Source organism: Macaca fascicularis, chromosome 4 (genome assembly GCF_037993035.2).
Source record: "Macaca fascicularis isolate 582-1 chromosome 4, T2T-MFA8v1.1".
In the NCBI taxonomy this organism is placed as follows: Eukaryota; Metazoa; Chordata; class Mammalia; order Primates; family Cercopithecidae; genus Macaca; species Macaca fascicularis.
This window is the reverse complement of record NC_088378.1, coordinates 2,972,872-3,000,155: the sequence shown is the minus strand read 5'-3', so window position 1 is coordinate 3,000,155 and position 27,284 is coordinate 2,972,872. Positions and strand designations below refer to the sequence as shown.

The 27,284-nt window shown below is 57.5% G+C and overlaps 1 protein-coding gene across 9 annotated transcripts in view; it reads right to left on the bottom strand.

The window, feature by feature from the left end:
• Positions 1-9,007: 9,007 nt before the first annotated feature.
• FRMD1 (FERM domain containing 1) overlaps positions 9,008-27,284 on the bottom strand; it is a 30,523-nt gene continuing 12,246 nt past the window's right edge. For 3 of the 9 annotated variants that reach the window (XM_005551417.5, XM_065543149.2, XM_005551421.5), the window contains 10 exons: positions 19,974-20,053; positions 19,410-19,486; positions 17,605-17,791; positions 16,345-16,500; positions 15,237-15,302; positions 15,014-15,082; positions 14,154-14,328; positions 13,313-13,609; positions 12,077-12,141; positions 9,008-10,530 (listed from right to left, as the gene is read on the bottom strand). In XM_005551417.5, coding sequence (XP_005551474.3) covers positions 10,285-10,530; positions 12,077-12,141; positions 13,313-13,609; positions 14,154-14,328; positions 15,014-15,082; positions 15,237-15,302; positions 16,345-16,500; positions 17,605-17,791; positions 19,410-19,486; positions 19,974-20,053 — 1,418 coding nt within the window. In that variant the 3' untranslated portion in view covers positions 9,008-10,284. The remainder of the gene's footprint in view (positions 10,531-12,076; positions 12,142-13,312; positions 13,610-14,153; positions 14,329-15,013; positions 15,083-15,236; positions 15,303-16,344; positions 16,501-17,604; positions 17,792-19,409; positions 19,487-19,973; positions 20,054-27,284) is intronic. The other 6 variants (XM_074038986.1, XM_074038985.1, XM_045391752.3 and 3 more) reach the window with 4 other exon arrangements.

Sequence of the window (27,284 nt, the reverse complement as noted above, 5' to 3'; positions counted from 1 at the left end):
CAATTTGTAAAACTTTCAAGACAACTACACCTGAACACACTGTGAAGTAAATGAGTTAGGGTAAAAGAAGGAAGACAATATTCAATGTATGTATATTCCACAATTTAAAAATAAGGGCCAAGTGACTGTATCTGTGTGTGTGCACGCATGGGCATGTAAAATCTCCACAAATGTGGCCGCTACAGAAAGCAGACGGACACGGAAGGGTCACACTCGTGACTCACGTATCATGAGCAGTGTAGCAACTTGGTATCATTTTGTAAATGGTGAAAATCTCTCGGTAATGTTACAATTTCAGCTTCTCTTGGTTTATGTGACTGTTGCATTCCTGACACATAATGTACATCAAAACTGCAGAAATAATCCTTCCTAATTTTATGGAGAACAGTGTGAGGTTTCAGGCCTGGATCACCGGATGCAGGATTTCTACCTATGAATGTCTGATGGGGGCTAAAGCCACATGGCCCCCGGGATGGTATTTGCTGGGTGGGCGTGTCCTGTGCCTTGTGGGGACCTGGCATCCTTGGTGCCCATCTGCTCAATGTCACTTGTGTCCCCTCATCATTGTGATGACCTGAGTGACCCCACAGCTTCTGAGATGCTCCTTCAGTGCCCAAAATAAAACCAAACTTCTCATTAGGGTTGGCCCTTAGGCAGGCAGATGCCCCTGGCTCAGGAAGCCCCTCACCAGCTTGCTGAGGCGCGAAGTTCCTTTAGTAGGACAGAGACATCGATGCACAAATGACGGACACAGGAGGCGGCAGCCCCACGAGACGGAAGCTTCTCTGTGGAGCCCGCACTGAACAGCAGCACCAAGCAATAGCCGCTGCCGGGCCCTGCTGTCCTCCTCCTGACCTTGAAGGGCCGGAGCTGCTGCCATAGCGTGACATAAGGGGCAGCCTGGCTGAGCCACGTGACACTCGACAAGCCTTCTTTGTGTGTTTGATGAAGCTCCTCTCTGAGCAAGGCCGGCATTTCGATAACCAAGCTGCCTTTGGAGAGGTTGCGTGGACGCTTCGCCCCACAGCCGCGTGGGGCCCACAGCGGTGCCCCTGAGACGTGCACCATGTGAAAATGGCAGAGCTTCCCCCTGGGGAAGTGTTGGACAGGCTCTGGCCAGCCTCCACGCGGGATGGCAGACACGTGAGTGACTCAGAAACCTGCCAGTCACAGCCTAGAGCAAGGGCGTCTACAGAGACTGGGATTCAGGGCAGTGGGCGTGGGGGACGCTTGGGCCCCAGGCGCTGGACCCCACTGCCTGCCACCCTCGATGTCCCCACGCTGCAGACTGGGCCCCTCTGTCCCATCACAGGGCGTGCAGCTGAGTCCTCGCTTCCCAGGTTTTCGTCTGCCTTTCACTCCAACTCCTCATTTCCTAGAAGGAAGCCTGGGGCCAGTCTTCACCCTGGTCCACTTGGCCACACCCAGAGTGCCAGGGTTTCAGAGCAAACCAGCCCAGTCTCCAGGGTGTGGAGCTGCAGGCACTCACCCCACCGCTGGCCACCACCAGTGATTTCAATGGCCCATCACCGTGGTGCTGATGCGCTGCCCCTGAGAAGGGAGAGGGAGGGAAAGACCCAGGAAACATACACAAAAAATCCCCAAAACTAGTCAGTGACTAAAACTCAAAGACATCCTGTCAATTAACAGCTCTGCTCTGGGGTTGCTATCTTCGTGTTCATTAGCTTCTTCCTCTTGGCTCGGGGCCTTTGAAGGTGTTTAGGATCAACCCATTTGAAAAGCAAGGACGCTGAGCAAGGAGGCTCCTTCTCTCACAGAAGTGGACAGTCCCAGCACCACGGAGAAATGCATCTCCAAAAACACTCGTGGCTTCCGCCAACTGCACACAACCAGACCTCCTCAGCGCTGACGTAGGGCACAATTGTTCATGCACGAGAGCCGCCTTACGGGGTGAGCGCGTGACTCTGATGTGAGGTTCATGTTCCCAGGGCTGACATGTCTGGGGGCTTCACAGCTGGACGAGGCATGATTGGAGGGGTGCCTTGAACCTGGACAGCACCCCCTCCTTGCCTCCCTCAGGCCCTTTGGCCACAGAACCTGTGACATGGGCAGGCTCAGGAGAGGAGAGGAGGAAGGGAAGGAACCCAGGCCCCGAGGAGGGAAGATTGCAGGGGGCCGGGGTGGGGTGGGGTGGGGTGGGGACCCACGCGGTTTCGTCCAGAGGACACTGCAAGGGTGGAATAAAACACCCTGCCCTCTTCAGCTTGTAGCGGGTCAGAGGCCACTGGTTTTGAAGAGATTTGCCAGTGATCTGTGGGAGGAAACACTCAGCAGAGGTTTAGGCGGCACGTGGAGCCCATGCGGGGGATACAGCCCAAATGGGGAGGACAGAAGACACTACAGCTACCCAGGGTGTGGGAGCTGCGACAGGTGCCTGTTAGAGTGGAACGACCGGGGCCTGGCCCCGTTTCGGGGTCCGGCGGGGGCTTCCCTGCAGGGGCAGCCTCTGTGCAGAGGCCTGAAGGGTCCATAGTGGCAAAGGGGGAATGACAAAGTGTCTGGCCATGCGGGACCATGTGTTCTGTGCTATAATTACCCTGTGAGGGGCGCACGCCGCCATCCTAGAGCATCCTAGACACCAGCCCCCGGCCTGCTGGTACTCGCTGGAGGTCCCTGCATGCCGAGTTTCCCACCCTGGCCATCTTTTAGTGTGAGGCAGGAGGGGGCCAGATATGGTGGGGACACCAGCTGCCGCAGATCTCTCTTGCCTGCCCTTTCCTCCGCAGGCTCCCTGTGCCCCCCTGTAGCCAGGAACAGGCCCTGGGGAGTGGTGGGGGTGGCCGCACAGTGCGGCTTGTGGCCCTGGATGCTCCCTTAGGACTGTCTGGGACCAGGCTCATCTTGGAATCCGAATTAACTACAGACCTCACTTCGGGAACAGCCTGGCCCAGCCCTGATACTCGGGGAAAGAGCAGCGGTCGGAGGAGGCAGGAGGAGCACACAGAGGACAAGCTGGGGGCCCACGTGTGGCCGGGGCAGCCGTGGCCTCCTCAGCACAGTGTGAGCCCAGCAGCCTTGCTGAGGCTAAGGCCCTGGGCCTGGGAACTTGTAATCCAGTCGCTGACTTTGCTTGGTTAGCAGAAATGGAAGACACCTCATTTGTGGAGACTGAGGTGGTGGAATGCTGACCCTGGGGGTGTTGCTGTGGGAGGCCAGCGAGCTGTTATCCCAGTGGACAGGACCTGGGTGACCGACACCCTGGGGGTCTCCTAACTCCCTGGACCTTCTCCCTTCTTAGTGGAGCTTGGCCAAAACCCACGGACATTTTACATCTGTTTCCCTAAAGTGCTAGGGACGCTCCGTAGTTTCAGCCACGCTCCTCGGGCAAGCCCTGGGATGCGGGCGGGCCAGAACAATGCAGGGTGGGTTGGTAAGTGGGTGTGGCCGGACTCTGGCTCAGCCTGGGTGGACAAGGAGGTATATACAGTTGGCACAGCCAGAGCAAGCTGGTGTCTCAACCCTTCACTCATGGGGCCCATCCCTTTGATGGACTACCTGCTCTTCGTGACATGACGTCGGGACCGGATTCTGAGCTTTGTTGATCTTTGTGTGTTCTGGAAGGGAGTCAGGAGGCGTTTGTGGAACGTGGTTACTGAAAAACGCAGGGCTTCTGTCGCAGGTGAGGTGGTGGAGGTGGCAGCCCAGCCCGGAAGACACCCGGAAGACAGTCACATTTTCAGGCCGCATGTGAAGGGCAGTTTGATCTACACCAATGACTGGAGCAGTGGTCCTGGAGACACACGGGCATCCTCAGAAGGAGGCCAGCAGCAAAGGGGCAGAAATGGAACCACCTGAGCCAAGGGGAGGGTCTGGGCTAGCGACCCGGGGAGAAGTCCCAAAGGGTGGGTGACATCTGCCTGAAAGAAACATCAGAGAAGAGCAGGAGCTGGAGCAGGACCACAGCGGACAGAAGGAAGCACGACTGCAGCTCCCCCAAGCAGACCAGAACTCATTGTCACAACTCAGTAATTCCTCAAAACTCACAAAGCCCGCTTTCATGTTTTGCCAACATTTTTCACATTGTGTTGAAATCCTTTTAGGTCCTAGAGATGTCTTAATTTGTTTACTGTTTGGTTTGAGTTTTGCAATGTCTTTCATGCACATGAGCTTTGAAGCCGGTGAAGCTGACATGCTTTGAAAGTGCGTGTGTGCCAGAGCAAGCCAGCCCTGCCCACTGAGGCACACGGAGCACTAACCCCCGGCCTCTCCCTCCCTCTTTCACCCGTTCTGTGCCCATTTATTGGCTGCCTCCTGTACTGGGGTCTTGCTTTGGCACCGAGGAGACTGCAGTCAATGTCGGAGGCTCCTGCTTTGAAGATCCCAAGACCGGGATGGAGACCGATGAGCTGGATCTGTCCCAGCGTGCAATGCAGGGAGGGCTGAGTGCGTCCCCCAACGTCTGTGTCGGAATCTTCACCAGCAAGGCCATGGTGTTAGGAGGTGGGGCTTGTGGGAGCCGGTGAGGTTGTGAGGGTGGAGGCTCACGGGTGGGATTAGTGCCTTTGGAAGGGGGGCCCTGGGAGCTCCCAAGCCCCTTCCGCTCTGAGAGGATGCAGTGGCCAGGGAGCGGGCCTGGACCAGGAACGGAACTGACCGGCCCCTTAATCCTGGACTTCCAGCCTCCAGAACTGTGAGGAGTAGGCGGAGTGAGGCCACACGGCCTGTGAGGACCTGTTGTAGCGACCAGAGGGAAGACAGCGTAGTGGACACACCAGGGCTGGTGTGTGTCCTGCAGCCTCTCTGGGAGCCCAGGGCACCTGTCCCCAGGAATCACACGTGAGAAGCCAAACACAGGAGAGGCTGCGGGGAGGCGGCCCCGGACCCCCGCTGGATGCCTCGCTTTACACACCTGCCACCGTGGGGGACAGTGCCGGCCTCCCAGACCTGCGCCCCAGCCCACAGGCGGAGCACTCCACCCCTGCACTGTCAGGGCCACCGGAGCCTGACGGCCTCCCTCCACTTTCTGCTTGGCAGCCCCTTCCTCAGAGAACAAAGAGCATTTTGGTTTTTTCTGAGACAGGGTCTTGCTGTGTCACCCAGGCTGCAGTGCAGTGGCATGATCTCAGCTCACTGCAGCCTTGACCTCCCAGGCTCAAGCGATTCTCCCGCCTCAGCCTCCTGAGTAGCTGGCACCACAGGCGCCACCATGCCCCGCTAATTTTATTTCTATATATTTTGTAGAGATGGGGTTTCGCCAGGTCACCCAGGCTGGTCTCAAACTCCTGGCCTCAAGTGATCCGCTCGCCTCAGCCTCCCAAAATGTTGGGATTACAGGCGTGAGCCACTGTGCCTGGCCATAAAGAACTTTCCGGAGGCTCCTGAGGTGCGCCCACCTCCCAGTCCACCTCCTGCAGAGACCCCATTGGAGGCTGGCCCATGCTCGGTGGCCTGTTCCCATTGTTCTGTGTTCCCATGTCCGCTCAGGAGGGAGCCTGGCCCGCACCCCACAGGGCACAGTCCTGCATCTTGCTCTGAGGATGCGCTTCTTCCTCTTCTCCCACTGTGCCAGGCCCTGCCGCTGCCCCAACACCGTGGATGTCTAGGGCTGTGGGCGGACAATGGCCCTGATGTCCAAGGACAGACGACAGAGGGTGCAGCAAACAGGTCCCCACTTGGTGGCGGTGACGTGTCCGGTTCCTGCTGCGTGCACTGGTTGGTGACAGCAGCAGTGGCTGGATGGAGAGAACCACACCCCTGCCAGTGGGAGGCCTGGCTGGTCACCTGAGCACAGACGCTAGGGCAGAGCCAGGAGGGGACTCAGGATGAACACCGCCACACTGGGGTGGCCAGAGAACCAGGCACGGGCGGGAGGGAGCTCCAGCCTGTTCCCGGTGGCCTGGGGGCCTCATCCGTAGCCAGGGGATGTGAGCAGGGAGTGGCGGCCGCTGTGTGACCCGAGGCTCTGAGATCAGAGTCCCCACCCTGGGCCCCGTTTTGAGGCCTGAAACTTCCATGGTTAGATGGTGATGGGGAGCCTTCCTTCAGGGAAAAAGATAAGGTTACAAATTCTAAAGTATGAAGATAAATCTAAACACAGAAGCATTAAAAAAAATCACATCACAAAGTTTAAAAAGCTGGAAAACGCAATAACACAATATTCGGTGACGGTTTTATTGGTAGCTGCCTGTAATTAATAAACAATCGACCCAGGCCATTTTCCCCACCGCATGGTTGTCTCTTCGCACACCTCTGTAGAATACCAGCTTTCTCCCGGCAGGGCTGCCCGGGATTGTGTTCTAACCTTGGCACCTGAAAGGCAGCCTCCCCATCACAGCTCGCTGCTGTGAGAACGGTCGTGGGTCCGGCTGCAGGACCGGCATTTCCTACCACATCCAGCCTCCCACTGCCAGCTCCGTTTCTTTTGCAGTCCCCACACCTCCCAGGCTGGGAGTACATGTCCCCCTCGCCAGGTGACCTCTGGCCCTGGCCATCCTGTCCTGAGACTCCCTGCTGCTCCTACAGGTGGAGACGACATGACTGGGAACCCTGAAACGTCTCCCAGCAGACCGAGCCAAGTGCGTGTCCAGTTCAGCCTCCCTACGTGGGTCCCTCACACCCCCAGGTCCCTCAGTGCCCCTCAAGGTGAAACGAGCATGACGGATGAACCCTGAGTGGAAGGGGCTGCTGGTCCCAAACACAGACGGCTGAGTTTTCTGCAAGTTTTACAAAATGATAAAACTTTGTGAACGCACTGGCAGGTCCCCAGAGCTCAGCCTTCCTTGTGGTCCTGGCACATTTCCCCTGCCTGGGAACCCAGAGTCCGTGGGCCACGGCGGCCTTCCCTGTGGTTCCGTGGCACATTTCCCCTGCCTGGGAACCCAGAGTCCGTGGGCCACGGCGGCCTCTCCTGTGGTTCCGTGGCACATTTCCCCTGCCTTGGAACCCAGAGTCTGTGGGCCACGGCGGCCTTCCCTGTGGTTCTGTGGCACATTTCCCCTGCCTGGGAACCCAGAGTCCATGGGCCACGACAGGCTGATGCTCGGCTTGGGAGCTTCTCTCCTGTGACAGCCCAGATGCAGAGGCGGTTGCTGGCTGCCCCGGGCCTCCCAGATGGGCACCTGAGGACCCCGGCCTCCTCCTGCTTGGGGTTCAGCCCAAGAGCAGAGCTTCTCAGGCCCTCAATCACCGTGGATGGAGCAGGCTTTCCTGGAGGAAGGACGAGCGCTGTCTGGAATTCTCCATCTTCCGTGAGGGAGGCTGAGCGGATGGCTGGGGGCCCAGAGGGGGCCATGCTTCAACATAGGCAAGAGGGAACCGGCCCTGCCCAGGGCCACCCTGTCACTGCTCAGACCAACTGCCCCCAGGAGCAGGATCTGCTGCCTCCCACACCCCACCCAGCAGAGAAAGCTGCGCCCTCAGACCCAGACCCCCGCGGCAGCAATGCAGGTTCCGGGTCCCAGCGAGACCCACAGAAGCAGACTCAGTGGAGGGCCCAGAAACCCAGCCCCAACAAGCCCTCTGGGTGGTTCTTACGAGTCTGGACCTGCTGGCTTGACTGCAGACCTGGCCCCGGCCACAGGACCGGCCACCCCAGCCTTGGTCGTGCGAAGCTGTGATGCTGGAGGTCCTTGGCCTGCTCCTCGGGGGTCTGCAGGGACTGGGACAGGTGGGTTTATTTTCCTGTCCACCGACAGGGTAGGACAGGGACTGGGGACTTTACCCTGTGCCCCTCCCACACCTGCCTGCCTCATGCCACCTGGAGGCTGCAAGCCCCCCTGTACACAGTGGCCTCTGTCCATTTGCAGGCCACCCCCAGCCCTGCCCCCTCCCTTCCTTCTTAGGCACCATCCCTGTCCCTACCAGTCGGTGTCCATTTTCCTGCAAAATAGCTGTATTGCCTAAAAGACCTCTGATCTCAATCTGTACACAAGGAAAGCCTGGCTTCCCCCACTTCCCGCAGCCCGGCTCTGCTGCTTTCTCTCTGGGAAGGAGGGCCCCTCCCAGGCTGGCCTTCTGCTTCCAGCTCCGCTCCTGCCCCTCCAGGTGTGGGTGGATGTCGGAGGAGGCTGTGGGAAGGGGCGGTGAGCAAGGCTGAGGCTCAAGCCTCAGGGGAGCCTGCCCCAGCCCTGGCTGGGTGTGTCTGAGCCAGTGGCCCACATAGGCTTCATGTGGCCTGCCCGGCCATCCTCTCTTGGGCAAGGCTCAGAGCAGCGGGCCTCTAATTGTCCTCTCCACGTACTCTGAACACCAGAGATTAGAGTCTTCGGAGCAGGCCTACCCGGTAGTTAACAGGCATCTGGCATAATTCTCCATGTCTGTCCACAAGGTCCAGAGGAAGGACAGAAATAGGAATCCCAGTGGGGCCAGAGCGGCTTCTTGGGTCAGCCAAGGGCCATGGCTGCCTCGCCTCTGCCAGGACACAAGGTGCTGGGCCGGCTGCAGTGTGACCCTTCCACAAGTTAGGGGTGCGCTGGCCCGGCCTTTGCTGCCTCTGGGGTCTATGGCATGTGGCGAAGGTGACTGGCAGGGGAAGCCTGGACATGGGGAGCGTGCACATGCGTGTGTGCCTGTGCCGATGTGTGCGTGTGTGGATGTGTGCGTGTGTGTGCATGTGTGTGTGCGCGTGTGTGTGCACGTGTGCGTGTGTGTGCGTGTGTGTGTGCATGTGTGCATGTAGGTCTTAGCTCAGACCCTGCCTCATGGCGGACACCACCTCCTGCGTCTCCCCAACACTGGTATGTGCCTTCCCGCATGGTCTACGGGACTGGGCTGTTGCTTTCGTTTCTTCAAGGGAAGAAGACGGTCATTGCCCCGGACCAGGGCAAATCAATTATCTTGTACTAATGGGAATGGCTTTGGGAAGTGCCCACATGCCCACATCTGAGCCAGCACTAGGCACCCCTCCCCTGTTGCATTGTGGACGGTCTTGCCCTCGGCAGCACTGGGGCTTGTGGCCATCTACAGAACGCAACCTTCTGTGACCGATACCCCTGAGTGAGTTACAGCCGGTGTCTCACCAGGCCCCCGGGCAGGCGGGTCCTGGTTCAAGCAGGAGGCATCTCTCGGGTTCTTTATTACACGTGCCTGGGGCACACACAGGATTCCCTTTCACAGAAAGGAGAGGGCCCCCCTGGATGGACCCGTCAAAGAGGCGGCCTCAATGCACGTGGCCCTGCACCAGGCCACGGGGCTCAAGCTCACGCTTGTCTCCAGTGAGGGGGAGGGTGGTGCGGCGGCGTCTTCACCACACAGACAGTGAAGGGGGCAGTGGTGTTCAGGACACAGGGCTGAACCACTGTGGCCTCTCAGTGCTCTGTGTTGGGCCTGAGACTAGCAGGGATACACGGGCCATTCCTCTAAATGCAGAGGACAGCAGGTTTGCACGTGTGCAGGAGTCTCATGCAGGGGGAGGAGCCCTGGGGAGACCCTACCCTGGTGGCCTTCCAGAGCCCACGGTACCGAGGTTGCATTACCCCTGGAGTTCACCGGGGTCAAAGCAGGTGCCATGAATAGCCAGTCCCCCACTCCCCATCTATCACCAAAGCCTCTCCCCTCTACCAACTGGGCTGCACCAGCCCCACCCCAGCCAGGGCAATGGCTTAAGGAAGCCACCAGTGAGCAGAGCGGGTCCCGAGGCCTCACGGCTGAGATGGGAACAGAGTCAGCGTCAGCTCCGGGGCAGTGGGGTCTTTGGAAGCCCTGACCGGGAAGGGAAAGCACAGCCATTGACTGCGGATGGTGGAGGAGGGTCTCTGGCTGGATCTCAGGTGACAGAGCTGGGCTTGTACCTCAAGAAGGGCCTCTGTCTGGCAGGCCCAGCGCTGGCGAACAGGAGTTACAGAGAGGGGTTCAGGTCTAGGAGGAGCCTGGGTCCTGTACAGTGATGACCACTGTGAACTCTGGCTTGGGAGCTGTCTCTCGGGGAGCTGGCAGTGTGGGATACTGCAGAGCCCTCTCTCCAGGGTCTGGGCCCAGCTGTGTCACCTTCTCTCCCAGACTAGGATGGGTGACAGGCTGCCTCAGGGGCCAACACCATGGGTCTCTGGACACTCGACAGCCAGACCTTGAACCTGCTCCCTGGAGACCCCGATGGAAGGAGCTCCTGGGTGCACCGAGGGCAGGGATGAGGTGTGGGACCTGTTTGTCACCTCCAAGGTTGATGTCAGAGCCACTCCACACCTCTTACAGGTGAACCTGTGGAGCGTGCTGGCTGTGGAGGTGTGGGCAGCATCCGGCGGGCAGGAAGGGCCGAGGGCCACGTGGCAGTGGGGTGGGCAGGGGCTGAGCCTGGCGGTGCAGACCGCGCTGCTGGGTGAATGGCGCCTACACCACAAACTCCTGTGGGGGTGGGGCCTCTCCGAACAGGTCCAGGGTGAGGCAGTTGCTGGACCTCTTGCTGTGGAGAGTGGCCCTGTTCTCGCAGGGGGCTGTCAGCCCGCAGTCTGGGGCGCAGCGGAAGGTACGGCTGGGTGAGGTGGGCGCTGGGTGCAGGGCCAGCTGGTGCCGACGTGTGTCGTCCAGGCTGCGGCTGTGCGGCTCCTCGCTGACCCCGGCTTTCATTTCCCAGATCTGCAGGGAGAGGACACGGGGTGAGGCCTGCCACCCCCTCCCGCTCGCACCACCGCAGACAGCAGCCACACTGCTGGTGGCCACAGAGGCACACTCCTTGCCATTGCTCACCCTGTGCCGCTGTGCACGGCCAGCCTGCCCCTGGACGGGCTCCCCCAGCCTACGCCTCTGTGAGACAGGCTTGGCGTTTTCTTTTGAAGCATTTTGGGAGGCCCCCACCTTGCCTAGCTTCTTTCCCAGGGCTGCTTTCTGCCTTTTAACTCAGAGGACCTGGACTCTTAGCATTTGGTGTAATTTAGGATCAGGTCTGAGTGTGGGCCTTGAACACCAGCTCTGGAAGCACCTCCAACATCAAGAATGGCCTCTTATTTTTATACGGGAGGAAACTGGGTTCAGAGGTGACTGTCCAAGGTCTCGTCCAGGTGGGCATCCAGTGGGCAGCGTCATGGCCCTTAAGTGACACCTCCAGCCCAAGCTTCTCGGCTGCCATAGTCCCTCAGGTCTGCCCTGGACCGCTGTGCCCCCAGGAGGCAGATAAGGCCCCTGGAGGCTGGCAGCAGGGAGCAGGGGGCAGGGGGCAGGGGCAAGCGGCAGGCCACGCTGAAGGCTGCCCAGCGCCAGGGTCTGACTTGCCCTTCTACGCGTGTTTTCTTGTTTTTAATCAATACGTTTTTCAAGAGTGACAGTCCCTGGCCCAGAGCTCAGGCGGCTTTGGGCGGCCGTCTCCTCCGGAGTGGGCTGACCTAGGCTTGGGATCACCCCCACCGGGATGGGTCCGTGCCTGCCAGGACTTGCAGCCTCCCCTCCCTCCTCCCGTGCCCAGCCCTGTTCTCTCTCCATCCAGCCTCCTGTGCCCAGCCCTGTTCTCTCCCCATCCAGCATCACAATAACTAACCAACCACAGCTGATTTTCTCTGTCTTTCCAGGGGGATTCTGGACAGGGCTGACCAGAGGGGGCCTCACCCCGCTGCGGTGGAGTCGGGGGCGGGGGTTGGGAGGGCAACTTGGAGCCTGGCTGGGAACCCTGAGCCCACCTGTTCCCCACCTGGGCATCCAGGAACCACTGGCACTGCCTCTCCTCTAGCTCTCTGGGGGGACCCTAAGGCTCAGGGGCTCCACAGGAAGTGGGGGAAGGCCTGGAACAGCCCTGCACACATGGGACCAGGTCCCAGGTGGAGGAGGTGGACGAAGGGGATGGGGCAGCCAGTCTGCTACATGGCAGGTCGCAGGGCCCAGGTGTCCAGGTCCTGCCTACAGTGGCCCCGTGACACTCAGGGCCCGGCCAGCCCTGCCCCAGGCAGGACCCCTCACTCCCCACAGCAAGCCGGCTCACTTGGCCTTGAGGCTGAGGCCCCCACCCACGCCCACCCGCCCCAGTGCCCGAGAGCCTTGTTGCTCCCTGACTTGCCCGCTGCGTCTCTGGGGATGTCAGTCGAGGGACCCTCTGATAGGCCTTGGAAGGTCCCCCAGGCCCCTGACAGGGGACCTAGGAGAATGAGATGGAGGAGCAGGGCCCGGGACTTCTGGCCCATGGCGGGGACTCTACCTGGTGCACAGCCTCGGTGCTCTGGCCTCTGGTCCTGACCTCGGCGCAGGGTTCCTGGCGAATGGCTGTGGGAGGAGGCAGCCATGAGCACAGGGGTCTGGGTTCTGCCTGACATGGCTCCTCCCCAGGGCAGTTCCCTGCAGTTCTGGGGCCCTGACCTCGGGCAGGCTTCTCCCGAGGCTCACACTGCCCCCTTGCTCTCAGTGCAGTGACTGCTTTGGCTCCATTCCCTGACCTCTGATAAAACGGGCCCTTACTGTGCAGACGCGGGATTAGCACGACGATTCCCGCTGGGTTACAGACCACATGGCTTGCGTAAAACCTCAGAGATGGAGGCCAACCATCCCTTACTGGTGGACCAGACACTCCAAGGGCAACAGTGGACACAGTGGCTTAGTGACAGGAATGCCTGGCCCTGGGAGGCTCTGGTGATGTTTTGTGACCCTGGATGGCCCTGGGTGACTGAGCCCTGGGGCTGGTCCCACCTGATCTCATCACATCCACCATCAGGGCCGTGGGGACACTCAGAGACCAGCAGAGCTGAGGTCCCCTTTCTAGGGCGATGAGGAAGCTCTTTAGGGCCTCATAACACAGGGACTGGGCAGGATGCATCCTTCAGACGGGATGCTGCGTCCTGGGCCAGGTGGACACACGGTCCTAGAACACTCTGAATGGCTCTGTCTTTTCACTGCTACTCAGCTGAGCATAAAAAGACGTGAGTCTAACCCAGGCTTTCTGACGGGAGGGGCGCTGGTGGGATGGGGCTTCCTAGGAGTAGGGGCTCCTAAGAGTTGGGGGGTCCCTAGGAGTTCATGGGACTTCTTAGGAATGGGGGGCTTCCTAGAAGTTGGGGGGCTTTGTAGGAGCCAGGGGGCTTCCTAGGTGTGGGAGGGGCTCCTGAGATCGGCTTCCAAGAAAGCTAAAGGACCCGGACTCATCTGCAACCCCAAGAGGACCCCACCTCTCCTGTCTGATGCCAGCCTGCGGCTGCCTCTTGGCGGGGACGGGGACTCAGGCACGGCAGGCTGCAGGCAGCTCCTCCCTGCCATCTCTGTCCCTCCGGCATGTTCTGGCACATTTCCCGGGACTCAGGTCACAGTCAGCCCCAGCCCCTCACGTCTGGCCACTGGAGGGCAGGCCAGGGCTTTGCTGCCTCAGTGTCCAGGGTCAGCCAAGCTGGGGCTGGCTGGGCTGCACTCACTGTCCCTGGGGCCTGGGCATCTCCCTCAGGCCCACCTTGGCTGTCACCACATATGCTGGGGTGGCTGCGGCTGGTCCTGAGGCTGGAGGACGGCTCCTTCTCATGGAGACCCTGGACCTCCAAGGGTGTGTCCACAGACATCTCTCTGGATTCCCTGAGCCAGGAGTCGGCCTCGATGCCTGACGTGTGGGAGCTGCCATGGCTGTCGGCGGAGTGGCATGAGAGGCGGTGAGGGCAGTGCTGGCTGCTGACCCCGCTGCCCGGGGAGCCCCTGCTGTCCGGGTCCAGCTCCAGCCCATCGCTGATGTAGGACTCCCGGTAGCGCTGCTTCTCTGCAGGGAGCACAGTGAGGACGAGCTGGAGAGGGACCATCCCCGCTGATGCAGGAGGAAGAGCCCGGGAGACAGAAACGCACACCCACAGCTCAGATAAGGACATGAACAGAGAGGGAGAGCAGGCCTGTGGGTAAACACTGAGGCCAGGCCTCGTGCTCAGGTGAGAACCTGGAACAGGGAGGGAGACCAGGTCTGTGGGTAAACGCTGAGGCCTTGTCGGAACCTGCGTTTCTTGCTCTTTGTGGGCACATGATGGGAGGAGAGGTGGGAAACAGACTAGGAAACTGAGAAGTGGAAACCTCAGGCGGCTCCTCAAGCCCTCAGCCTCCCCCAGCCCCATCTATAGAATTCCACTCTGGGTAGAGCTGGGGGGCCACCACCTCACCCTTCAACCTGAGCATCTGGGGGATGCGGGAGCCAGGAGGCCACAACAGTGAGAGACAGAGGTGCAGCCGGGCTACAGAGCCCAGCGCGCCCAGCCCAGCCCAGCCCAGAAGGCGCAGTCTGGCTGCGGAACCCAGCGCGCCTAGCCCAGCCCCACCTTCTGCCGCCTCCCGCTGTCGCAGCTGCCGCAGTGTGGGCCGCACGCGGAGGTGGAGCTGGTGGCTGGCGCGCAGCAGGTGCAGCAGGTGCCTCGAGTGCCAGGTGCAGCCCGTGTAGTAAACCAGCTTCTGTGCCGCGGGCAGCCCGTCCAGCTGGATCTCCAGCTTCTTCCCCTGAACAAACAGGAGAGAAGGTGCCACCCCACAGGTGGAAAACCACGCTAGCAACGGGAAAGGATGATTTTAAGTGTCAGTCATGGCCCCCAGGGGGACGGGGTTTAGGTTTTCACTTTGCAGTGCAGACGGCTGTTCACGGGCACTGGGCTCAGGGCATGCTCTGCTTTGCCCTTGCTTGAGAGGACACAGCCCGCTTGGCTAGAAAGTGCCCGCAGCTGCGTGAGGGGAGCAGAGGTCTGGGGTGGGATGGAAAGACCTCGGTCTGGTTGTCCAGAGCAAGCCTGCTGCCCAGCAGCCCCCACAGTCGCTGCCCTTTTACGCCCGGCACCCGGGCTGTGGGGTGGCCCTGGGTGACAGCTCTGGGGCCGAGACGAGAGGCACAGAGGCCACACAAGTGCGTTTCTATGACCTGCTCTTATTTTCTCCCTTGGTTTTCTCAATTGAAAGCCAGAAGTTTTCAAGCGATAACAACAACTAGACCTCACCGGGCAGCTAAACACCCAGTGCCTGCAGGGCCAGGGTCAGGCACAGAGCCCGTGAGGCCAGGACGGCCCTGAGGCTCCCGAGAGGCCGGCAGGAAGGGACCTGCACCTCGTCGGGAAAAAATGCCCAGAAAATGCCCCAAGGATGAAGCCGCACCTGCCCAGGCTCTCCCGGGCACGGGGACTCCCCAGACACCCACCAGAAATGCCAGCTTCCCAATGTGGGGCCAGGGGAGGTCGTAGAGCAGCTGCGGAGCGCGGTCCACCTCCTGCGGGACAGCAGAGGCAGGGTGCGTCCAGGTGGGGCCAGCCAGCGCCCATGGCCACTGCAGGGGTGCTCCACGGCCCAGACCCCAGCGGGGAAGGGAGGAGGGGGTGGGGGCAGGAGGAGGGGCTCTGTGAAGCTGTAGCCCCTCCAGTCACCTGGTAGATGTGCACTCCCCTGAGGGTCAGTCCCAGGATCACGGTGGGGTGACCTTCCTTCTTATCCTAGAGGGCACAGGTCAGAGGTCAGGTTGCAGGCCTGGGGGCACCGGGCCTCACTGATGGCAGAGTGTGGTTAGTCTGGCTAGGGGCCGAGGCCTCCATGGACCAGGCTGAGCTCTGGGGCCCATTTACAGACAGTCTCATTCACTCCAGCATCAGACCAAAGGCACAGTTATCACAGCACAAGCCTGCCTTGCATCATGCTAAATAAACATCAGCCATGACCTAAGAGAGCCCTGGCCATGCCGGCCCCGGGGTCCTGATAACACTGTCAGCTTGGGGGGCTCTGGTTACGCCTGCCCTGGAGTTCTGGTCCCACTGTTAGCCATGGGGCCTCCGTCCATCCCTGGCCTGGGGTCCTGGTCCCACTGTTAGCCATGGAGGCTCCGTCCATCCCTGGCCTGGGGTCCTGGTCCCACTGTTAGCCATGGGGCCTCCGTCCATCCCTGGCCTGGGGTCCTGGTCCCACTGTTAGCCATGGGGGCTCTGTCCATCCCTGGCCTGGGGTCCTGGTCCCACTGTTAGCCATGGAGGCTCTGTCCATCCCTGGCCTGGGGTCCTGGTCCCACTGTTAGCCATGGGGGCTCCGTCCATCCCTGGCCTGGGGTCCTGGTCCCACTGTTAGCCATGGGGGCTCCGTCCATCCCTGGCCTGGGGTCCTGGTCCCACTGTTAGCCATGGAGGCTCCGTCCATCCCTGGCCTGGGGTCCTGGTCCCACTGTTAGCCATGGAGGCTCCGTCCATCCCTGGCCTGGGGTCCTGGTCCCACTGTTAGCCATGGAGGCTCCGTCCATCCCTGGCCTGGGGTCCTGGTCCCACTGTTAGCCATGGAGGCTCCGTCCATCCCTGGCCTGGGGTCCTGGTCCCACTGTTAGCCATGGAGGCTCCGTCCATCCCTGGCCTGGGGTCCTGGTCCCACTGTTAGCCATGGAGGCTCCGTCCATCCCTGGCCTGGGGTCCTGGTCCCACTGTTAGCCATGGAGGCTCCGTCCATCCCTGGCCTGGAGTCAGAGTCCGGCCTGTCGCTGGCCGCCCTGGGCTCAACCTTGTGCAGCCTGAAGAAGTGCACGGGTACGTCCTCCAGCCGGCAGGCCTCCTGGATGAAGCACAGCACGGCCTCCTTGGGGCTCAGGCCCTGGCGCTCACGGTGCAGAGCAGGCATGTGCCGGAGGATGTAGTCAATTCCCCTCTTGGTGGTGATCTGAGGACAGAGCCGAGAGGTCAGCTCAGACCCCTGCTGGTCCCCCCTTCGTCCTCACCGGCCCCCTGCTCCGAGAAGCCTCCCCAGACTCCCACAGCTGGTGCCGACCTCAGTGGGCAGGGCCGGGGCCTGACTGCTGAGCCCAGACCCAGAGATGGTCTCGGTGCCCGCTCTGGCCCTGGGCTCTGTCTGATTTCCTGTCCCCCTCGGACCCTCCCCAAGGGAAATGGCAGCAGCCAGCCCTCCGCAGGCGTCTGCAGGTGGGGACTCCACTCTCAACGAGCCCTGGCTCTTGGGAACCTGCCCACTGAGGACCAGCTGGGGCCATCACCGGGACGGGGGTAAGACCCACAGGGACATGGAATCACTGAGGGTGGAAATGTGCCCAGAGGCCAAGGGCAGGTGTGGCGTCCACAGCGCTGGGAGGAAGCCTGGCTGGGCCCCACCCTGGCCTCAGCGACTGCCACTCAGAGCAAAGGCGAGAAGGCCCCAAGGTGCACAGGATAGAGAGGTACACAGTGATGAGCGGTCAAGGAGAGAAACCTAAAAGTTCACCCGGAACAGGGCCTGCATCCCCGGGGTGACAGCCATCAACCCACGAGGCCAGCAGGCCAGACAGCGCCTGGGACTGGGCACACAGCGGCACGGCCCACGCCTCTCCGTGGCCCTCCTCCCAGGGGTACAGCACTCCTTCCCTTACAGGTGAGGAAGCTGAGGCTCAAAGGCTCCTACGGGTCCCAGGATACTGAGAGAGAAGCGGGAAGGTTCAGAGCCATGAGGCCCGCGTGGTCACATTCCACAGGCAGGCTACCGAGGGGCTCAGAGAGGTGAAGCCAGTGAGCAAGGCCACACAGCTGGCCGGGTGCGTCAGGAGCACAGGCACCCAGACCTACCTGCTCTGGGCCACTCCTCCCACACCGCCCACCTTTGGGGGTGGTAAGGACCCTTGGGTCTTCAGGAGAAAAGGACAGATGACTGCCCTGTGTCCATCCCCTCCAGCATCCCCTGCCAGGCCCCCAGGCCCCTGCTCCTACAGACGGCACCTGGTGGAGGTGGACAGGCACCAGGCCAACGGTGCTGGGAGGAGGCAGGCCCCGACCTTACCCACTGCGGGAAGTAGGAGTGTGGCTCGAAGTACCTCCCGGTGTGGGCCGGCTCCCGGTGGTCGCCCAGGTCAGCCTGCAGCGCGCAGGCAGCCAACAGGAAGTAGGCCTCCTCCCGGTGGGCGCACTGCGACCTCAGCACACGCTCCTTCAGGTGGCAGTAGTACAGGTGCCGTGCCCTGTGGTCGCTGGAAGGCGGGGTATTCATTGATCACAGGGGCCGGGCGGGAGGTTCGCCCAAGATGCAGGTACAAGATCTTCTCATGTAATTCCCCCAAACTGGCCCCATAACACCAGGTAGCTCCATCCATCAACCCAATACCTTCCAGACCTCCTCTGCAAGGCTCTCCAGAACCTTCCACATATTCACCCCCCCCACCTTCCACATATTCACACACCCCCCGCCTTCCACATATTCACACCCCCCGAACTCTCCAGAACCTGCCACACAACCTCACGCCAGTGTCTCCAGGACTCTCCACACAACCGCACACCAGCGTCTCCAGGACTCTCCACACAACCGCACGCCAATGTCTCCAGGACTCTCCACACAACCGCACGCCAGCGTCTCCAGGACTCTCCACACAAATGCACGCCAGCGTCTCCAGGACTCTCCACACAACCGCACGCCAGCGTCTCCAGGACTCTCCACACAACCGCACACCAATGTCTCCAGGACTCTCCACACAACCACACGCCAGCGTCTCCAGGACTCTCCACACAACCACACACCAGCGTCTCCAGGACTCTCCACACAACCACACGCCAGCGTCTCCAGGACTCTCCACACCACCACACGCCTCTCACTCTCCAGAACCCTCCCGCACGCCCCTCACTCCCTAGAACCTTCCACACAACCGCAAACATCCCTTTTGGAACTGGGGGGGGATGATGCCTGCTTAGGGAATTCCTGGGAAACCCCCTTAGGTTTCGCCCCAGGGAAAACCCTGTTCTCGAATCCCTGAAGCTCTGCTCTGGAAGTAAGTTTCAGGATCCTCCTGAGGGACATCTTTTGTTTTCCTAGAAACTCTAAGGCAGCTCTGGAAGAAGTGGCCACTGTTGGTTTAGAGTGCAGCCCACCAGAGGTACAACTTCTCCTCTCCTGCCGGGGAGAGCTTCCCACTAGACACCTGCAGAGTGGGCAGCGAACAGTGAGAACCGCCGTGCAGAAAGCACAGGAGCCCTTTGCCCAGCGGCCTCTGGAAGCCTCGCCCAGCCCTGGACGGTGTACCCACCCTAGCGAGTACGAGTCCTGGCGTTTGAGGAAGCACTACTTTAGGCCGGACGTGGTGGCTCACACCCGTAATCCCAGCACTTTGGGAGGCCGAGGCGGGTGGATCACCTGAGGTCGGGAGTTTGAAACCAGCTTGACCAACGTGGAGAAACCCCGTCTCTACAGGAAATACAAAATGAGCCCAGTGTGGTGGCGCCCGCCTGTAATCCCAGCTACTCTGGAGACTAACGCAGGAGAATCGCTTGAACCCGGGAGGTGGAGGTTGCAGTGAGCCGAGATTGGGCAAGTAGAGTGAAACTCCATCTCAAAAAAAAAAAAAAAAAGAAAAAGAAAAAGAAATAGAAGTACCAATTTATGACACAGTCTGTATACCTTTCAATTAAATAGAATTCCTGTGTTCCCCCAAAGCAAACAGCCAATATAGTGGTGTTTGTTTGTTTGTTTGTTTGTTTGTTTGTTTGTTTGTTTTTGGAGAAACTCAAATGTAATGTGTGGCCTTCATGGGACTTCTATGTCATGTGGCAGATTTTCAGTATTCCAGGAAACATCCTTTAAAGTCAGCATGCCGTTACCTTATGACCCTTCCGTTTTCCACGTAGTGCTGCACCCGGAGGAACGCCACGAAAGGGGCTCTGGGTTTCTCATTTTCCTGGTGGGGAAAATACAAGAAAGAGCCAGTGAGCCACAGGGAGGTGCCCCTGGCTGTCCTGTCTTCCCTTTTTGGGGGGAGGGGCCTGGATTGCTTCACACTCAGTTCAAAGCCGAAGCTCAGGTGTCTGCCGCCAGAGCTGACAACTCGACTCATGGTAATTTCTATGGGAAAACTCTGAGTGGGACGTGGTCTACAGCGTTCAAGAACATCTGCCAAGGCGGGCTTCGGGGTGGGCTCACCTGCTTGCAGCCTCTGGGCTCACTGCAGTCCCCTGCGGACGGGGCAGCTGCGTGGACAGAAGGCAGCACATCCCCACGGTCCAGCACAGTCCACCGTGGTGCCCTGCCCTCTCCCACCCCATGCATCCCTGTGGTCCAGCACAGTCCACCGTGGTGCCCTGCCCTCTCCCACCCCATGCATCCCTGTGGTCCAGCACAGTCCACCGTGGTGCCCTGCCCTCTCCCACCCCACACTCTATGCTTACTTCATATATTTCTTTCTTCCAGTCTTTTGAGAAGTACTTGCTGAGCTTTTGCTCCAAATCCATAAATATATACTCATTGTCTGAAAGCAAAACAAAAGGCTTCATCAGAATGGTCACCATGCTTCTCAGGTGTCACCGTTTGTTCAAAACTGAGTGTGGCTTTGAGAGAAGAGACGCACAGCTGAAAACTGTGTGTCTCCAACTGATGCTGTGTACGGGGCTTTCCTTGGCTGACAATGCAAAGAGCATCCTAACACATGTGCAGGTGTCAAATGCTTGCTTACTAAAACGATGTTCCAGTGTGCAGGAATATTACAAGCTGATATTCAAAACTGGCACATGCTCCAGGCACGCCCTTAGGGAAAGCAATTTAGCAACATGTATCCCTCCTCTCTTCCTCTGCAACCCAGGCACTCGTCTCTCAGCTATGGAATGAGTCATTTGAAAAATAGAGATGTCAGGGTTGGATGCGGTGACTCAAGCTTGTAATCTCAGCAATTTTGGAGACCAAGGCAGGAGGATTGCTTGAGGCCAGGAATTCAAGACAAGCCTGGACAACATAATGAGACCTCAGTCACCACAGGAAAAAAAAAATTAGCCAGGTATGGTGGTGCATGCATGTAGTCCTAGCTACTCAGGAAGCTGAGGCAGGAAGATTGCTTGATCCTGGGAGTTCAAGGCTGCAGAGAGCTATGAATGTACCACTGCACTCCAGTGTGGGTGATAAGAGTGAGACCCTGCCTCAATCAATCAATCAATCAATAAAAATAGAGATGTCTATAATCTAGTACTAAGTTGATCAACTTCAAGTCAATGATCCGAGTTTTACCTGTTAACCTAGTTTCCCTGGAAACTGCAAGAGATGCTTCTTCCTAAATTAGGTGTTTCTATATTTTAAAAATATTTGCCACCATGTGTTTTCTTTATGGCCTGGAAATATTAAACAATTTTCCTAGAGAGGAAAATAAAACCTAGAGAGATACCCTTCGTGCTGTGACTTAAAACTACGCATGATCCCTCCGTGTCTGCTGGGAATTCATTCCAGGACTCCCCTCAGATATCAAAACCTGGGGATGGTGTATGTGACTTAAAACAACGCATGATCCCTCCGTGTCTCCTGGGGATTCATTCCAGGACGCCCCTCGGATATCAAAACCCGGGGATGGTGTTGAGCTCGCGTGTACCCTACACACATCCTCATGTACACTTTAAATCATCTCGAGATTCCTTAAGATACCTGATGTAATGTAAATGCTGTGGAAATCTTTGCTATACTGTGCTGTTAAGCTTGTATTATTTTATTGTACTATTTATTATTATTTTGAGTATTTTCAACATGAGGTTAGTTAAATCCGAGGATGCGGAACCCACAGCCCTAGGACTGAGTCCCTGAAATACACTCGAGAGGGAAGTCACCGCCCAGAGGAGCCCGGGAGCAGTTGCCGGCCGCAGCAGTGGGTGCCTCAGGAACAGTGGCGGTGCAGGCTATTCCTGAAACTTTTACTTTATTCTCTGGCCACCGACCACACCAGTTCTGACCATCACCTCACAGACACCTCCCTGGTGACAAGTCAACCAGCAGAATCCAAAAACATCATGCTGAGTTCCCGTACAGGGGTCCCCAGGTGAAGGCAGGGCCAGGGCCATGGCTGGCAATGCCTGGGAAGGCTACGATGGGGCCCGGGGTGACGGGCAGGGCCCACCTGAACGTGGCCTCTCAGGGTCACAGCAGTCAGCCCCGGTTCTGCCCAGCCTGTCGGCCCTCACGGTCGGGGCCTGACAGTCCTGAGAGGCGCGGGGGCCAGGGAGCTCACTGTGTTCCAGGCTCAGTGGAGCCTGACGTTGCCCTTGCTGAGGGTGGAATCATGCCCCCCAGATGCATACACTGAAGTCCTGGCCCCTGGCACCTCAGTTCCTGTATTTCGAGATAGGGCTTTTACAGAAGTCATTGAGTGAACATGAGGTCATTAGGGTAGGCCTTCATCCAAGAAGACCAACATCCTTATAAAAACATGGAAACTGCACAGAGAGAGACACACACAGAGGGAAGACCATGTGACCACACAGACAGGCAGCCATTGGCAGGCCCAGGAGAGAGGCCTCAGGAGAAGCCATGCATGCTGGCACCTTGGCCTTGGATTCCACCCTCTGGAACTGAGACACAGATGTGTGTGGTTTAAGCCACCCCATCCGTGGCAGCCTGGTGGCTCAGAGTGAGGTAGGAGGCATGAGTTGACTCGGCAGGGGAATGGGACTCAGATACTGGACCAAATTGAGGACTAGCTAAAACAGAGATGGGGGAGGCAGCTTCCCATAAGACACGCCCACCAGCCGCGGGTCAGTTTACCATTGCCATGGCAACCCTGGGAGGTACCGCCCCTTTCCAGGCCAACAACCCGAGGATGTGAAAGTTACCGCCTTTTTCCAGAAATGTCTGCATAATCTTCTCTTTAATTTGTATATAAGTAGAAGTGGGTATGATTCTGAGTGCAGCCCTGCCTCTGAGCTGCTGCTCTGGGCGTGCTGCCTCTGGGGGGGCCCGGCTCTGCACCGAGCTGTGCCTCTGCTGCTGCCATGCATGGCTGCTTCCATAAGAGCTGCTGTCTAATGCCACCCGTTCGCCCTCGAATTCTTTCCTGGGTGAAGCCAAGAACCCTCTGAGGCTAAGTCCCAACTTTGGGCTTGCCTTGCCTACCCTTCATCAAGAGGACCCGACGGAAGCGGTGGCAAGGCCAGTCTCGGCAGGGTTCACGGGGCCTGCGGTATCAGGATGCCTTCCCGAGAGTCCGTGGGCTCCACACTCTCCATTCATGATTTGGAGCTGAGGCCTTGAGGTGCGTGATTCCCCCAATGTCCTCAGAACCCTGCCAGACCCGGCTGCTGGCTCCGGCCCTCTGGGCTGACTGGACTTGGCAGCCCTGTGTCCCTGACCAGGCATCTCCCGGCTCAGGCCTTGCTTTCCTGCTGGCGGGGCCAGACTGTGGACTGTGATTGAGCACTGGAAACAGGAGCCTGGAGGAACCTCAGAGGCAGGGCAAGTGCCAAAAGCCACCTGACAAGGCTGCCTGCTGTCCGACTGCCCCGTGTGACATGTTGAAAGGGACTCCGCTGTGACACCAGTGGAAGGCGCCATGGGTTAGCCATCATCAGGGAGGAGGAGGAACAGGCCGAGCGTAGGACTTTCAGGGTAATGAAGTTCTTCTCTGTGACACTAAGGTGACAGACATCTGGCATTTGACACTTGTGCAAACGCAGAGAACGTGCCACACCAGGAGGGAGCCCCGAGGTCCACTCCAGACTGCGTGACACTGGTCACCGTGGGCTCCTCAGCGGGGACAGACACACCACCCTGGGGAGATGTTGGCAGCACAGGAGGCTGTGCGTGCGGGGAGTTCACATGGGAAATCTCTCCCTTCCACTCAATTTTGCTGTGAACCATAACTGCTGTAAAAAATAAAGTCTTAAAATCCTAAGTAAGGTCTCTTTCGCCTCTGAGATTCAAGGCTCCCCAGGGAGAAAAAAAACCTGTAACTCAGTCACAAAAATCTGAATTTGCAGCAAACATGACCTGCCTGCCCTGCACCAAGCTGCCGCGAGCCCCCACCGGAAGCACCAGGCTGCCACGAGCCCCCACCGGAAGCACAGAGGTTTGGGAGAGGTAAGGCGTTCTTTCTAGAACACACTGGGGAGACTGTCCTCACACCAGCACTCCCAGAACCCAGGGCAGTAAGCAGTGGGCAGTCTGGGGAGACTGTCCTCACACCAGCACTCCCAGAACCCAGGGCAGTAAGCAGTGGGCAGTGGAGTCAGGTAGGCACAATTTCCTCTCGGTCAAGAGTCAAATCACCCAGCATCCTTCCTTGTGCAGTGTCGGGGCAGAACAGGGGAGCCTCATGCTGGGGGAGCCCAGGGACCTGGTCCAATGACATGGACGCAGGGTCCCCAGCAGACTCTGAACAGCATGAACCCTGGAGGGCAGCATGGCCACCCTCATAGTCACCGCCATCCTTGGGCAGAACCTAGTGCAGGAGGTAGCCCTGCGGGCAGCCACCAGACAGCAAGACTGTGGTGCAAAAGGTACTTCTAGTAGTTCAGACTCACAGGTGACTTAAAACAACATACAATCCCTCTGTGTCTGCTGGGAATTGGTTCCAGGACACCCCTCGGATATCAAAACCCGGGAATGGTGTTGAGTTCGTGTGTACCCTACACACATCCTCGTGTACACTTTACATCATCTCGAGATTCCTTATAAAACCTGATGTAATGTAAATGCTGTGGAAATCTTTGTTATACTGTGTTGTTAAGCTTGTATTATTTTATTGTTGTACTATTTATTGTTATTACTTTGAGTATGTTCAACATGAGGCTAGTTAAATCCAAGGATGCAGAACCCATGGATGCAGAGCACTGTCTACTCTTATTTATATTAGAAAACCTGCAGTCCTGAGAATAAAAGCCACAGGGAAAAATTAGTCCCAGATATGGCAGTACTGCCTTACAGCCACCTGCATTACATATGAAGATACTCCATCCCCAAGTGCTCGCACGTTCTGCAGATAAAGGAAGACACCAGTGAGGAAGATTTACCCACAGAGGCCTGCAGAAAGGGCATCACAGGGCCGGGTACCTGGCTTGGCCCCTCTCTGCCCTGCCTGTCTTTCTAATCTTTAGTACCCTGCTCTTCTAGATGGCATTAGACCCAGAGGGGAGGCTGCAGGGCCGGGCGCATGACTCAGTCACTCTCCGCCCTGCCTGTCTTTCTAATCCTTAGTACCCGGCTCTTCTAGACGGTGTTAGACCCAGGGGGAGGCTCCAGGGTGTCACCAGCCCCAGTTTCCTTTTGTGTCAGGGAGGATCAAACACTTGGCCTCATCGGTAACAATCACAGCAACTCGCTGCTTGGACACTGCGTGCCATGCTCTGTGCTAAAGACTCTCAACCAATCCTTACATCTTTAACCTGATGGCACTGTTATCTACTCCCATCTCACAGATGGGGAGGCCTAGGCTTGCAGAGGCCATTCCTAGGGGAGTCCCCACCCCACTCCCTAACAGGCCAAGGACCCTCAAAGCCAGGGGTTAGCAAACCAGGGCCCCAGGCCAAACCCCAGCAGCCACTTGCTCTTGTTAACAAAATCTTGTTGGAACACAGCCACAATCGTTCTATTATGTCGTGTCCATAGCTGCTTTCATACTGCAAAGTCAAAATATTTACTATGTGGCCTTTTACAGAAAAACTCTACCAAGGCCTGGTCTAAGCAAATGCTGAGTGAAAAGGTCTGGATCACCATTCTCTGGTCCTGACTCCCCCGAATTCACCATTTGGGTACTCGAGCTTGAACTTCAGTGTTTGCAGCATGAGTAGCAGATCTGGGGTTGCTAAAGGATCTGGGGTTACCTTTGCCTCAGTAAGGTCAGCAAAAGGCCCTTTATTTGTACGTTCATTACCTAAATCACCCTGCTGTGTCCTTCCAAATTCCACCTCAAATCACAATGAGAAGGAGAGAAAATGAATTTTTCAAGCTTAGTCCTTCCTAGTGCTTAACGTCAAACACTATGAGAACAATTCCTGCGGCAACACCAATCTGGAGACAAAGCCACTTGTTTCCCAAAATCGTCACTGTCCCCTAAACCTCCACACCCCTAGAAGTGGGACAGCAGACAGCATCACTTCTGGTGATGGGTGCACCCTTCTTAGCCCGGCCAGAGTGCCCCGCTGTATGGTCAAGGCAGTCTAGATGTCACCGTGAAGACATTCTTAAGATGAGGGCAACACTCAGGCTGAGTGCGGTGGCTCATGTCTGTAATCCCAGCACTTTGGGAGGCAGAGGCAGGTGGATTGCATGAGCCCAGCAGTTTGAGACCAGCCTGGGCAACATAATGAGACCCGACTCCACAGAGAAATACAAAAGGTATCTGGCTGTGGTGGTATTAAGGAAGGAGACCACTACTACTCCCCTCACCTTGCCTAGTTCACAAGACAGGAGGAGAGAGAAAGCAAAAAGTTAGAAAGAAACCAAAGTAAGATAAACAGCCAGACAACCTTGGCACCACCATCCGGCCCTAGGAGTTAAAAAAGTAATAATAATAACATCAACCCCTGACCTAAACTACTTGTGTTATCTGTAAATTCCAGACACTGTATGAAAAAAGCGTTGTAAAACTTTTTGTTAGCTGATGCATGTAGCCCCCAGTCATGTTTCCCACGCTTGCTCAATTTATCACAACCCTTTCATGTGGACCCCTTAAAGTTGTAAGCCTTTAAAATGGCCAAGAATTTCTTTTTCAGAGAGCTCTTAAGATGTGAGTCTGCCAACGCTCCCGGCCAAATAAAAAAACCTCTTCCTTCTTTAATCCGGTGTCTGAGGAGTTTTGTCTGCAGCTCATCCTGCTACATTTCTTGGTTCCCTGACCGATTAACGGATGGTCAAGGCAGTCCCTTAGGCAGCTTATGCCTGCCCTGTAGAGCATCCCTGCGGGGGACTCTGGCCAGCTTGAGCGATGTGGATCCTGACAGCGCTCCCGGGTAGGCATTTGCCCGGGTGGAACGCCTCGTCAAAGCGGTGCACAGCAGGCCCCCGTGGAGGGTCAACGCAGTGGCTGAACACCGGGAAGGAACCGGCACTTTAAGTCCAGACATCTGAAACTTAGTAAGACTGGTCTTTGGAACTTGCCCACTCCATTTGAGTGGAAGCGTGGCCTGATCACCCACGGCATGCTTGTACCGGCACTTTGGTTTTTGTTTTTGACTTGACTTGAATTGCTTGATAAACAGGCGTGCCTTTATTGGCACTTTGGTTTTGGTTCTGATTTTAACTTGGCTTAAATTGCTTGACGAACAGGTGTGCCTTTAACAACACTTTGGTTTTAGTTTTGATTTTTATTTAGTGTGAATTAGATGAGTGAGTGACCTTTTACCCTTTCCTTCTTGTAGTGTAAATGTTGTTTTGTCTCGAGAAAAAAATAGGTCAGACACAAAGTAAGCCCACTCCGCTAGGAACTGTGTTAAAAAAAAAAAAAATTCAAAAAGAAAAAAAGAAAGTCATCAAATCATCAAAACTTACTCTATTAAATGCATGTTACAGAACCTTAAGAAAGGTTTTGCAGGAGATTATAGAGTTAAGTTAACCCCCTAGAGGTTAAGAACTCTGTGTGAATTAGAACTGCCCTCTGTTGGTGTTGGATGGCCCATTGAAGGAACTATAGTTAGAGAACAATTGGCCATGTATTTAAGGTGGTGACAGGGGTAGGAGGATAGCTGGTGTACCTAGATCATATTCCTTTATATTGACTCATGGTTAAATATAAT